This window comes from Miniopterus schreibersii (genome assembly GCF_964146895.1).
Source record: "Miniopterus schreibersii genome assembly, chromosome: 20".
NCBI classification, from domain to species: Eukaryota; Metazoa; Chordata; class Mammalia; order Chiroptera; family Miniopteridae; genus Miniopterus; species Miniopterus schreibersii.
In genome coordinates, this window is record NC_138122.1 from 17,048,766 (window position 1) to 17,064,084 (window position 15,319).

At 34.7% G+C, this 15,319-nt stretch overlaps 1 protein-coding gene across 3 annotated transcripts in view; it reads left to right on the forward strand.

The window, feature by feature from the left end:
- Positions 1-15,319, forward strand: part of TTC28 (tetratricopeptide repeat domain 28) — a 463,914-nt gene that overhangs the window by 14,529 nt on the left and 434,066 nt on the right. For all 3 annotated transcript variants that reach the window (XM_081123100.1, XM_081123101.1, XM_081123102.1), the window contains exon 2: positions 5,057-5,335. In XM_081123100.1, the coding sequence (XP_080979226.1) occupies positions 5,057-5,335 (279 nt within the window). The remainder of the gene's footprint in view (positions 1-5,056; positions 5,336-15,319) is intronic.

Genomic DNA, 15,319 nt, shown 5'->3' on the forward strand with positions numbered 1-15,319 from the left:
CAGTCAGCTAAGCCACACTGGTCAGGGCAGGACTCTTTTTTAAAAATTAGTCTTATTTAATAATACTGTATCCTGGATAAAGGCATGAGAGTTTCCACAAATATGAGGTGGATAGATAATACTTTGAAAGAATTAAGATTCAAAGAGATATTGATGTATTAGATCAATAAGATGAAACCACAAAGATAATTTGTAATCTTGACAAGAGCAGGGACCATGTCTATTTTCTTTTCTTTTTTATATTCAACCCTTTGTAAATGCCTGGCACAGAGTATGTGCTCAATAGTTGAATATGTTGATAAATCAAGGTAAAATTAATCAATTACAAATGAGGTTCTGCATTTTGATTAAATACATATGAACAAACCTTATCAGTCGTTTGTGGGAAAACTTTTGGGTTGTCTTTAAGCTTAACATGAACTGCATATATTCAATCACTAAAAGCTAGTGAGTGCAGCCTTAGTATTTATTAATGAAAATACTGTTGTAGTCTCAGAAAGCCGCTGTTGGTTCTTTTCCATTCTGAGTTTGATTCTAGTTTTCAGAACTATATTTTTATTTATTTATTTATTCATTTAATTTTTTTCAGAACCATATTTTTAGAGGAACATATTAATTAACTAGAGAGCATCCTAAAAAGTAACTAGGTCATATGATGAACATTTATGGGAATTTGAGGTTTTAGAGAGGAAACATCAATTCTCACCCCTCACCTAAAGATATACTGGCCCACTGGGGATGATTGAAGCAACAAATTTATGATAATTTGTTTTCCTAAAGGATGTGTTAAGAAAACACCTTACAGTGAGGGAAGGGAGAAGGACTACGCATAAAATTTCTTTTTAAGCCCGTGAGCAGTCACTCCTGGACAGTTTCTGACCAGAGCCTTAGCAGAGTCTCAGTTCTGGGAAGGCATAAGCTGGCTTGGGTGTGCATAGTTCTTAATTAAGGATTTACTAGATTGCTGCTTTTTAGCCCTTACAAGTTACTGAGTGCACTTGGGCTTTTTTTTTTTTTTTATGTATCTTTATTGATTTCAGAGAGAGGAAGGGAGAGAGAGAGAGAGAGGGGAACATCAATGATGAGAGAGTCGTCATTGTTTGACTGCCTCCTGTATGCCTCCAATTGGGGATCAAGCCCGCAACCTTGGCGTGTGCCCTGACCAGGAATTGAACCATGGTCTCCTGGATCCTAGGTTGATGCTCAACCGCTGAGCCACGCTTGGCTGGGCTGCACTTGGGCTTTTAAATGGAGAAGTGGTGGGAGGAATACAGCTTATCAAATAGAAATGAGCAGGCACACTAACTCCCCTTCTTTGCTCTTTCTCCCAAGTGAAAAGGAAATGTTGCAAGGTCACAGTTCACACAATAGCCCTAAACCACAGATGCTATAGCAGCACATAAGAAATGTGGGAACTGTGTACAATATCTGAGGGCACAAAACTCAGACCAATGGCTGGAGGTTTTAGGGAGCCACAAAGAAAAACCTTTCTAGACAACAAGTAATAGAAAATTGTATATCTGGTGAGGGCTTGTAGGCATTCAGCAGTGTATCCTGAAGGCATATTATTATACAGTAGGGATCAAATGGGCAAGTGGTAAAGATGCTGTCTGTTTCCTTTTTGCAGTATTGAGATGCTTAGTCTGGTGTTTCATCTGATTGAAGGACTATCCTGGCTGAGGGGGTACCTGCAGTCAAAACTAGTATTTTATGAAGAAATATTTGTCTGTTTCAGCCCAGAACAAGTGATATTCTCAAAGTTCTGCAATATAAAACATAGCTAAAAAAGCTTTGCTCTGAAAAATTTCTACGCAGACATCTATCAACTATGGAACAAAATTTTACAAATGTTTCTATGGACTTTTAGTTATGAGCAACATAACTTCCCTTTGAATTTTCTAGGTCAGATTATTATAAAATATTCCCTTAAATAAATAAGTAGACCAAGATTATTGAATAGACCAACATTTTGAAAGCTCTCTGGCAAAAACAATAGAATAATTGCTGTCAAGACATTGTTTCTTATAATAATTAGATAGCAGAACTGATTAACGAGCATAACCTTTTATTCTCTGTAGCTAGGAAACTTCTACCAGATCACTGCTCCTACTGTTTTGTGGACTCCAAGGGAGGTCCATGGCACAATTCACATGTAAAGCAAGAATTATCTGTAGACCGAATAAATGAAATAACTTGTTTACATACATGCTTCTGTTGTTTTCAAAATATGTATAGATACTGCTTTGATTCGTGAAATTATACATGTATGTAAAGGCAATACTGAATTCAGTGTAGACTTTGCTATTTATTTGTATTTTTTCAATTAGCAGTCTTAAACTGTACAACTAAGAGATTAGAAAAAGGTTTTGATGCATAAAAGGGCTCAAGAAGCTAGGAAATACTGGCAATAATTGATCTGGATCAGAGGTTGGCAAACATTTTCTATATAGGACCAGATAATAAATATTTTAGTCTTAGTGAGCCATACAGTGTTTCAACTACTAAACTCTGCCATTGTAGTGTAAAAGCAGCCATAGACAATATATAAATGAATGGGTGTGACTATGTTGCAATAAAACTTTCTTTTCAGAAGTAGGCTTCAGACCAGCCGATGTTTGCTAAGCCCTGATCTAAATCTTCTAAAAGTGCTTTCAAATTCCAAGAATTAACTTAATTTTTTTCCAAAAAATTATTTATTGATTTTAGAGAGAGAGTGAAAGATCAATTTGTTGTTCCACTTATTTATGCATTCATTGGTTGCTGCTTTTATGTGCCCTGATCGGAGATCAAACCTGCAACCTTGGTGTAGTGGGGCGAAGCTCTAACCAACTGAGTTACCCCGCCAGGGCCCTTTAAGAATTAGCTTTATATATATATATATATATATATATATATATATATATATATATAAAATTATTGATTTCATAGAGAGGAAAGGAGAGGGATAGAGAGATAGAAACATCCATGATGAGAGAATAATGGATCGGCTGCTTCCTGCATGCCCCCCACCGGGGATCGAGCCTGCAACCTGGGCATGTGCCCTGACTGAGAATTGAACCCCCATCGCCTGGATCCTGGGTTGACGCTCAACCGCTGAGCCACGCCTGGCCGGGCAAGAATTAACTTTAAAATGATGGAACTGAGAGTAGGGGTTAGACTATAATCCTCTTTTAAGCCTCACAGAACACTTGTCTGGTGGTCAAGGATCATTCTTGACAACTGTGACTCTTACATTGGATTAAACTGTAGGTTTTGTAAAAGTATTGGTGACTGTGAAGTTCAGAATCCTGTACTTCTAATGCTTTGACCTTGGTCTCACTCTTCCTGACTGATGTGAATACACAGAGTATGTTTTCATTAATTATGAATGTCTAGGTTCCTGCTGGATTGAGTGTGTTTTTCTGAGCACCTCTCCTATTATCTCATGACAGCCTTCTTTTGATCATATTTATTTCAATAAAGGATAATTCCTTTTCCCTGATGCTAGTATACTTCACATTGGGACTGTTGGGAAAAAATGTAAAATACTTGAAATGGACTTGGAAAAAGATTGTTGGGTATCTTCAATGGAAAACTAGCTTGTCTGGAATGTGTACCCTTCTGGATTATCTGATTCTATGAAGTTTGTACCTTTTATGGTCTTTGAACTACTTTATATTGTCCCTGTACATTGTTCTGGAAATCTAGGATATGATATGCTTGTGAACAGAGGAAAAATAGTGGTTGCCTATGTGGGAGATTAGCTCTGCCTTTCTTTCTCCTCTCTGTGAAATTTGTTCTTTTAAAAAATGCAGCTATCTCTGTGAAGAGTCTATTACTTTTATACAGGTTGGCGTGTTACATATTGGATCTGCCCTCTTTTGAATTGAGGGACTGGACTTAGTCTTAAAGGAAGACATGGGGAAGAAAATTACACTTTTTGTTTTTATTTCAGTTAGGGCAAGCCTTTTTAGACATGCAAACTGTTTCTCTTGATACTACTGTCTTAAGTTTCTTCTGTTAGTAGTCTAATGTAGTTCATAATTTTCATGTTTTAAAAATGAATAACATTTGACTGAGTCACTCCTTTTGGTTTTAAGGTCACTGCTATAAAGTCATAGAAAATTTAGTGAGTTGGAAAAATCATCAAAATCAGAAATTAAATTGCCAAGATATAATTTCTAGCAGATTTTTCTTTTCTTTTTGGTGATCTCTAAAACTGGTTTTGTCTTAGAAATTCCATGGTAGTAGCCAAATTACAGTTACCAAATTTGCCAGTCTAAAAATATTCATTGGTACATTAAATTTTATTTTTTATTTTAAAACTAACATATACTCATTTCCTAATATTTAGATAAGAGGAAATTTTAAGAAAATAAAAATAGCATGGCCGGCATGGCTCAGTGGTTGAGCATTGACCAATGAACCAGGAGGTCACGTTTCAATTCTGTGTCAGCGCACCTGCCTACGTTTCAGGCTCAATCTCCAGTAGGCTGTGTGCAGGAGGCAGCTGATCTATGACTCTCATCATTAATGTTTCTATCTCTCTTTCCCTCTAGCTTCTCTTTCTGAAATCAATAAAAACATATTTAAAAAAAAGAAAAGAAAAATAGTCCATAATCTTAGCAGAGACACATCAGTTTGTTGCCTCTTGCATGCGCCCTGGCTGCCTAGGGATTGAACCTGCAACCCAGGTACATGCTCTTGATTAAGAATCGAACCCATCACCCTTTGGTGCATTGGCTGATGCTCTAACCACTGAGCAACACTGGCTAGGGCTCCCTTAGTATAACTTTAAATTGAGTACTCTTGCACTCATTCATTCTCTCAATCAAAATATATATACATATATAAGTATAAATATGTAAGTTTATAACTATGCATACACATACATATATACATATGCACTCAAGGCACTATGTTGGCTGCTTCTTGGAAAGCTTATTGTCTTTCAGGGCACAAAAGTTAACTATAATATAAATTAGACCATGAAGAATGTTCATGTTCTCTTGAAGTTCAGACAAGGAACCCCTCTGGATTATCAGAACTTTCTCACACAAAGTTTCTTTGTTTGTAGATTCCTCTCTTTGGTGCTAAGACTATTGGCCAGAGAAGTCCTGATGGTCCAGTGCTGAGCAAAGCTGAATTTGTTGAGAAAGTTCGTCAGAGTAACCAGGCCTGTCATGATGGAGATTTCCACACAGCTATTGTTTTGTACAATGAAGCTCTGGCTGTTGACCCTCAGAATTGCATTTTATACAGCAATAGATCTGCAGCATATATGAAAATTCAGCAGTATGACAAGGCCCTGGATGATGCAATCAAAGCTCGACTTCTCAATCCCAAATGGCCTAAGGTAGAAATTTTATTTACTTTCATAGAATCTTTTGTGCTGATTTTTAATTTTAATGTAATATTTTATTGACTCAGTGCAGTTATTAATACCTCAATAGTCTATGCTTTGGCAAAATGTAGAATGGCTTTATTGAGTTGGTACACTAGTGAATGGCTTCCATTTTATGCTTTGGAAGTATGCTTTCTATGCCCAAGTTTAATTCTTTTCCTGTATGTTTGAGATTTGAATTTTTTCATTCAGCTTTTTGATAGGATACATTCTAGTTATTTAGTAGTTTTTGGACATATTTTTATTTTTGCAGAGATGCTTTAGATCAGGGGTGGGGAACATCTGGCCTGAGGGCCATATATGGCCCTAAAAATCTTTTGGTCTGGCCCTGCCAAGATAACCAAAGTTCCAGCCATCACATTAGGGGTGAGTTAATTAAATGTTTGACCAAATATAGCAGGCTCATTTTTAAATTGATAATTTTATATGGCTGGAGAATGATGTTGTAAATATCCAAATGGCCCTTGGTAGAAAAAAGGTTCCCCACCTCTGTTTTAGATGGAGTAAGATAATCATTTTTCTTTCCTTTGATTTAATTATTCCCTGTCAGTAACTGCTTATTTTCAGAATGGTTTTTAATCAGAGAAACTTCTTTTTCTAATAAATTATTGCAATTATCTGTATTCCCTTGAATAGTGTAAGGATTGAGTTCTCTTTGTTTTGTAAATATATCTAATTTTCAGTGTGCCTATTTACTGCCTAACCCCCAGTTTATTTTAGAAGTGACTTTTTAAGCTTTGATTGAAATGTTTGAGATATTTTTTATTGAATGCAAAACCATTTGATCCCATTCTTGGATTTCTGTTGGGTTAACAAAGGTTAATGGCTATTTTCTAGAGATTTAAAAAAGATTCTTACTGTCTTAATGATATGTGACAGTCATATTACTTTAGACTTCAACTCTGGTAGGTATTTTTGGCCTCATTTAGTGGAATTTCCAGTATTGCCACTGCCTCAAGAACTGTTTAGTATTTTGTAATTCCCTAATGGAGTTCTTTTATCACTATAGTCATTGAAAATGAAACAAAATCTTTTTAAAAAAATGGTTACATGACAACATTTGGGAGTTAGAATGCCGCTTTCAAAGGACAGACCTGGGTTCAAATTCTTTTTCTTCTATTAATGACAATATGGCTTTGGGTAAATCTCTTGAACCTCTCTAGGGTTCGATAAATGAGATAATACCTATCTTGTAAGGTTTTTAAAGAGTTAGATAATTTGTTACTTGTACATAGTAGGTGTTTGGTATATAATAGCTATGCTTGTGACTGTTTAAAAAAATTTGATTAATTAGTAAATTGTTCTAGCATGGATTGGCATGTATCTTCTCTCTTTTTTTTTTTTTTAAAGCCTGTGGTTCACTTATCAATTAAGTTAAGGTGATTGATAGTGTTGTTCATGTCTTCTATGTCTTTACTGACTTTTTTTTTCCTAGTTATTTCATCAGTTCCTGGAATAAGAAATTAAAATCTCTAGCTAAGATTTTGGAATTGGCTGTTTATCCATCCCTTTAATATTGTCAATTTTTGCTTCATGTTTTTTGAAGCTCTATTATTAACATATATACTTTTATTATTATGTCCTGATGAATTGATCCTTTTATCATGATGCAAGATCCTTTTATATCTCTGGTAGCTATACATAGATATGTTTAACTTATCCTCACCCAAGGATGTTTTTTTTGTATTGCTCTTTAGAGAGCTTGGGGGTGGGGGAGGAGAAACATCGATGTGAGAGAGACCATCAGCTGGTTGCTTCCCTCACATACCCGGACCAGGGGCAGGGATCAAACCGGCAACCCAGATATGTGACCTTGATCAGGAATTGAACCCATGACCCTTCATTATGCAGGTCAATGCTCTAACCACTGAGCAATACCGGCCAGGGCTCAACTTCCAACATTTTAATCATTGAAAATTCCTAAATTCCAAAATTTCTGCTAGCATCACTTTATCTGGACTATTTTTAGTCTTTTTTCACAACTACTTTCCTCATTTATGCTGATAACTTCATCTTCACTAAGTTCTTCTGACTGAATCTCTCATATGGTGTGTCAGCATTTCCACTGTCAGCTATTATGTAACTTCTTTTACATTTGATTTGACTTTTACCTTCAGCATTATAATTTTTTATTTTTTTTGCTGCATTCATCTTTATTGGTCAATTATCTCTTTCAAAAATCAATTTTTATAAAATGGGTTTATCGCTGAGCTGAATAACAGATGTGCAGTGACCAATCACCAACAGACTTTAAAACAAGTGTTGTGATTGGTCACTAATCATGATGCACATCTGTTAATTACAAAATGATTGTGTCCTGAAGAGCTAGCAGCAGAGTTTGTACTTTATGTGTTTATTCACAGTTAATATACTATGGTAACTGAAATTTGAACTGAGTTATTAGGGAGCAGGTGTTATTTAACTCTGGTAACTGAAATTCATGTATATTGAAACAAGATACATGCCAAGCGAAGGCTGCTGGTTCTTTGGAGTTGCACCTAGGTTTTTTCCCCCCCCCTTACATGTTACTTTGCCTCTATAAGCCTTAGTTTTCCCATTTGTAGACTGGATTAACATTATAAGCCTTGAATGGTTGTATTGAGGATTTAATAAAATAATTTTAGGTACTTAGCACTGTTTTTCATATACAGGTTACTTAATACATGATGCTCATTAATGATAATGATCATCATGATATTAGTAATTTTTCTGTATTTATACACACATAATTTTTAGTCAGACTTCCCAGTCTTTGAGAAATTTTCTTCCCCTTATAATAATTTCAGTAATCTTCTGAATCCTTTTAATTTTTGCTGATCACTTTGTAAAAAGTATCGTGCTAGAATGAATAAAATATTTCATTAATATATATCTGTTGCAGAGAGAAGAGGAATGATTATATTTATTTAATTTATTTATTTTTAAAGGAATAGTTTGTTGATTTCTAGGGAGAGAGGAAGAGAGAGACAGAGAGAAACATCGATGTGAGAGCATAACGTTGATCACTGCCTCCTGCACACCCCAGTTGGGGATTGAGCCCACAACCCGGGCATGTGCCCTCACTGGGAATCGAACCAACAACCTTTCAGTGCACTGGATGATGCTCAACTAACTGAGCCACACTAGCGAGGGTGGAATAATTATTACTTTTTTTACCTCATATATAGTACATATACTCTTGAGAATAACTTATCAGATTCTATTGCTCTTTCTATATGTGGCTATATTTCATTTATTCAATTCAGTAAATATCTGTTAGGTATTTGCTATAGGTAAGCATAATTCTGCTACTGTCTTCTCTGGTAACAGTATTTAATTGGTTTTTAAAAAATTAAGCATATTGACTTTTTGTTCATTGTTTTTGTGTTCTACCTCTTCTCCATGATTTAGGGAAAAATGGGAATGTATTGATGATTTGTATTTGTATCTGCTAGCTTTTTTCTGTAACAAATCACTCCAAAACTTGGTCACTTAAAGTAACAACCATTTATTTAGCTTAAGATTCTGTATGTCACTCAGGTGGTTCTTCTGGTCTGGGTTGACCCATCTGATTTCTTCTGGACGTGCTCATGTGTTTGAGGTCAGCTAGAGGTTTGACTGGTGGTTGGATCATCTAAGGCAGTTTCAGTCACATTTCTGACAGTTGATACGCTGTTGGCTAGTGGAACAGCAGCAGCTGGGCCACATGTGTCTTTTATCATCAGCAGGTTTTCCTGGGCATATGACAGTTGTAGGATTCCAAGAACTGCAAGAGAGTGGAAGCACCAATGCCTAAGCATTTTTTGAGTCTGTGTCACATTTGTTATTGTCTCATTGGCTAGAGCATATCACATGGCCAAGCTCAGAACCACTATAGGAGGGCATTACCCAAGGGCATATTGAAGGGAAGAATTTGTGGTCATCTTTGTAGTTTACCTCAGTATTCTTCGTCAGTTCATATACATAGTATGGTACATATTCACGTACTATCATTTCTAGAAGATAGCTCTTTTTAGTTGTATCTATTTCAGTTTGACATTTTTTACCCTTTATTTTTCTGTTCTGAAATTTTCTTGAATCACATCTTTTCAGACAAGTCAGTTGTGAAGTAGTTACTATCATTTTAGTGTGAATTATGAGTTACAGAAATAGTTATATTCTTCTAGGGTACCATAAGAGGAGAAACCCAAAGGAATGGTAGATTTTCATATGGTATAACATCATAGAAGGAAAGATTTCACAGGGGGACTTTCCCATAAATTTTAAAGCACACAATAAATACCTCTCTTCATGGATATAAAGCTCTTCCCATGTTCTCATTCATTGATTCTTCCTGATGACAGAATTCTGTCATCGGGTATAATACTTGATGACAGAGTATTATACCTTATTTGTCAGGTATTATACCTGATGACAGAGTTATATGTAAGAAAAAAATAAAAAAAAGTCTTGGCTGCATGTTTTATTTTGGCTTACCTATATTATAATAGTAACAAAATATAATAGCTCTTATCGAATGCTTATTTATTGAAGGATCACCTGAATCCTTTTATTTGTGATAGCAGTTTTATATTCACAATAATCTTATGGAGTAGATATTATTATTATTCCAACTTTACAATAGAGAACACTTATACTTGGTGAGAGATTAAATAAGTTGTCCAGGACATCCAGCAAGAAGCTGGGAGAGTTGGACTTTAACTAGGTCTGTCTAATTCTAAAGAATTTTTCCTGTCCTAGCCAGGTGGCTCAGTTGGTTGGAGTGTCATCCCATATACCAAAAAGTTAAGGTTGTGTGTTTGATTCCCGGTCAGGACACCATACCTAGTTTGTGGGTTGGATCCCCTGTTGGGGTGCATACGGGGGCAGCTGGTTGATGTTTCTCTCACATCAATGTTTCTCTCAATCTCTCTCTCTCTTTCTCTCCTCCTCCCTCCCTCTCTCACTCAAATCAATACAAGATATCCTCAGGTCAGGATTAAAAAAACACGGAATTTTTCCTTAATCAGAATACTATACTGAACAAAGGAATTCAATAATTAAGAAATCTTAAGAGTTCAGAATTCTCTTTAAAGTTTTAACACTGACATCTCTATATGATGAGACGATTTAATTTCAGTTTCCTATTATATAAACCAAAGTCTGAGTTGCAACTTATTTACCTTTTGTCATTACAGGTAAACAAAGTGTTTTAAATGCCTTGGAGCTTAACAGAAATGCACAAAATAATGTTTTTAAGCTGCATATTTGTAGATAATCTTAATAGTGTGCATTCCTTACACACTTTTTTGGTATATGTACTTTTCACAATTTCAATTCATTCCTTCAACAAGAAATGAATTTATTTATTGTGCATTTCTAAGTGCTAGGGCCTGTTCTAAACCTTAGTGATTCAGCAAAGAGTAAGGTGGAATAAAGTTACAAATAATATTCCAGTGAGGAAAAGCAGAAGATAAAGTTATAAATACATAGGAAAACTGAAAAGTGATGAGTGTTCTGAAGACAATTTAAAACAGACTAAAGGGAAGAATAATAATAAGAGAATAACAGAGTTAGAAGAGAGTTTATGAGAGGAGAGGATTTAGTTGAGACCTGAAAGAACAAAATGAAGATCTGGGCAAAGTGCATTGTAGGCAGAATTAACAGCTAGTTTGAACTTGGCTAATTGAAGAAAATATCCCAGAGGCCAGTGGAGCACATTGAGTAAGTGAAAAGAAGATGGTAGGAGATGAGATTGTTGAGGAGGGCAGGAGCCAGTTATGTAGTGCCTTTTAAGCCACTGTAAGCAGATAATATTTTATTCAAAGACTGATGGGATATCATTGGAAGATTTTAACTAGAGGGATGACATGTTTAATATATGGTCAATCTAGTTAAAGGTTATGAGTATGTTTAATATCCACTGATCCTCATTACAATCATCTGTTATAGGTGGTGCTGTCTCTGTTTCATAGGTAAGATGACATTCAGGCAAATTTTAGTTTGCACAGAGTTAGAGAGTAAGAAAAAATCAGGATTAGAAACTATTTACGTGACTCCACATTTTCTTAACATCTCTGCCTTATGACATTAAAATAAAAGTTATAAGTCAAGTACTAAATTTGTAATAAATACTTACAATAAAGTTCACTATCTTTCTTATTTAATTCTTTTGCATAATTTTATTCTTGTTTTTAAGGTGGTGAGAATTTAGTTATTCAGAAGTTTCTATAGACAGTTGGGGGGATAAGCAGGAAAGGGGAATTTTTATATGCAGGAATGTGATGCTTCCCTTAAATTTAAGTGAAACTCTATATTCTACCATGAGCAAAATTCATCACAGCCAGCTGTTACTTCTTTTAATATTACAAATTGAATTACCAAAACAAGTATTATTACCAATTTATCTTTGGGAGTAAATGGTTTCTTGTTATTAATATAGATGATCGTGTCTTAAATACATGATTTTACGATAGGCTTATTATTTGTATGCCTTTGAAACTGTTTCAGGTGTTTTGGGTCAATCTATTAATTGTACATGCACATACACATATAATTTTTTAATTTCAAAATTATATTCTTAATTCCTTTTGGAAAAATCTCAAACAATAAAAATTATATTCCTTTCATTTACTGCTCACCCCTTTCCCCACCCCCCATTCTAGTCTTAGAGTTAACTGTTTTTGTCCAATCTGAGTATTTTTAAAAATTTATCTTGCTTGGCTGGGCGTGGCTCAGCAGTTGAGCATCGACCTAGGATGCAGGCAATCGGGGTTCGATTCCCGGTCAGGGCACATGCCCAGGCTGCAGGCTCGATCCCCAGTTGGGGGCGTGCAGGAGGCAGCTGATCAGTGACTCTCTCATCATTGACGTTTCTATCTCTCTCTCCCCCTCTCCTTTCCTCTCTCTGAAATCAATAAAGACATATTAAAATATATATATATATATATATAAAATAAAAATAAAAATTTATCTTCATTGTTGAAAGTATTATAGATGTTCCTCTTTTTTTTAACCTGAGTATTTTTTGAGACCTACAACTCTACACAAATGTACATATGTGCTCACACACATACCTATGTACTTTTTAAACAAAAAGGATACTTTTTAAATGTTATATTTGTAGTGTGTTTATTTTTCTTTGTTAATTTATATGCCTATTTTTATTAGCTATATAATAGTCCATATTATGAATATGCCAGTATAATATTTTTGATTTAGGGAGAAGATAAAAATCTATAATAAGAGATGAGGTAAAAGTGGTTGAAAGGTTTCTATCTTTTTGGGTACATGTATGGAAGCACAAAGTAGTCTTTGTTTCTTTGTTATTCAAGAAAAGACTACAGAGACTACAACAAAAGTACATTTTCTAGTTGGCCATCATTTGATTGGTAGCTTTCCCTATTTGATGTTGATGTGAGTCTCTCTTAAGCTCACTGGTCATTGCTTACTTATTTATACATTTAGTTTTTATTTTACTGTTGTTGATTTGAGATGAAAATCACAGTTTTTTACTGAGAGGAATTTTTCTCATAAATGTGAGCCTGAGGTAATGCAGAGTCTACAGCATCTCCTTGGAAACCAGGCTTTTGTGGGGTAGAACCAACTACTTTGAGTTGGGTGCTTTGTCTTTAGGAAATGATTCAGGAAGTCTGGCAAGAAGAGAAATCTTGTTGTAAATGAAATTCAGGAAATGGGAGCTCAGTTATTTAAATTCTCAGTCATAATTCATTTTAAGAATGTTCTAATGACCAAGTTATAAACATGGTAAGTAACAACTTTCACTTTCAGCTCTAAGATGATACGTATTTATCACTAAGGAATGTGAATGCATTGTTTTAAATGAAGTACAAGTTTTGTTGTCATTTATACTTGAAAGTTGATTAAACTGTAGAGATACTCTTTGTGGGTGATATTATTTAAAGTGTATTAGGACATTCAACTTTTAAAGGTTTCTATTTGTCTTGTCTCTTGTAATAAAAGTTTGATGGCATTTTTTTATGTTAATGAAAAGAGAAAATGATTCTAGAGATTTACAGTCATTTCATAAAAGAATTTTTCAGTAGTCTCAAAAACTTTCAGATTAGAAGTTATGAAAGCAATTTCAGAAGACAGTGACAAAAAAATAGTTTTTCCAAAAAATAGTAGGTGACCAGCTTACCTAAATAAAATTAATCTTTTTTGGAAATTGAAGTATCACTACTACCAAAATTGGAACATTCTTCTTATATTTGTATTATTATAGCAACACTGGAAATCTTTGAGTAAATCTAGTCATTGATTAAATTTAGTGATATTTTTCATATAGGAGATTAGCTTATATTTCAGAAATGTTAATTATAATGTTTTAGTTTTGAAGAGGGCTTTTAAAAGAATTATTGTTACATTATATATTCTAAAAGTTACCTGTAGATAACTTTCTAGGATTTTTATATTACCTTCATTTGAATTCTCTGGAAGGAGTACCTTTTGGTTTAATTTAAGGAAAAAATTTTTTTTTCTTGTTAATTGAAGTCTATAGACTTTTAAGAACTGAAGTTAGAATTAATTGCCTCATGTGCTTATTAGTTTAAATAAGTTTTGAGATATATTGTACACTATTGTCAAAGCATTTTATTTTTAATTTGATTTTAAAATAATTTTGTGTTTGTTTAGATATATCTTTTAAAATATACTACACTCCATTGTCAAAGTATCTGTAAATTTTATTTACTTACATGTTTTTATTTTTTAAATCCTCACCTGAGGATATGTTTTTATTGATTTAGGGGGGGAGAGAGAGAGAGAGAGAGAAACATTGATTTGAGAGAGAAACATCGATCCTTTGCCTCTCGTATGAACCCTGACGGGGGATTGAACCTGCAACCTTCTGGTGCGCAAGAGGATGCTCCAAACAACTGAGCCACCCTTCCAGGGCTATTTTTAATTTTGGAATAATGTGAAACATAGAGAAAAGTTGTGAGATTATTTCAAAGGACTCCTGAATATCCTGCATCTAGATTCCCCCAATAGTTAATAATTTTACCATATTTGGCCCGGCCATCATGGCTCAGTGGTTGAGCATTGACCTAGGATCCAGGAGATCATGGTTTGATTCCCTGTCAGGGTTTTAGGCTCGATCCCCAGCAGGGGGTGTGCAGGAGGCAGCTGATCAATGACTCTCCCATCATTGATGTTTTTCTCTCTCTCCCTCTCCCTCTTTCCCTCCCTTTCTCTCTCTCTCCGTTTCTCTCTCTGAAATCAATAAAAACATATTTAAAGAAAGTAAATATTTTACCATGTTTGGCTTATAATATACTGCACATCAAATAAATTGTTATTTTCTGAACCATTTGAGAGTAAGAGCAGACATGATGTCCCATCACCCCTAAATCCTTCAGTATGTATTGAGAATACTCTGATATATAACCACAGCATAACCATTAAATTCAAGACATTAATGTTGATACAATACTGCTATTTAATCCACAGATCCTATTCAAATTTCAACGATTGTCCCAGTGATATTCTTTATAGGCACTCTTTCCTTTCTGGTCCAGGATAAAGTACCTGGCAAGAAATATATTAGGAGTCTGTTCAGATAGATAGACTATAGTATCAGGTCAGTACCACCTGCTCACATTACAAATAACTTATTTGATTGACTTGATTTTTTCCACTCTTTGGTTCTTGATTGTCATTTCCTTGGTTTGTGCCCTTAGTTTTGATCACTAAAATAATATATTCCTTATACTTTGTTCTGGACTGTCAGCCTTTGCCCATACTCCCTATTTTGTTCCCTTATCATAATAATATGTAAGGGATAAGTAATATTTTTGTGCTTTTGTCTACCATGCCAGGTCCTCATGTAAGGTGCCTTTTCTTTGTAGAAGTTGGACACAATGTGAAAATCTTGACATTCAGAATAATTTCATGTGTCACAGCCAGCATTAGGACTATATAAAGCTGAACAGAGCTACACACCTAGAACTGCATGTG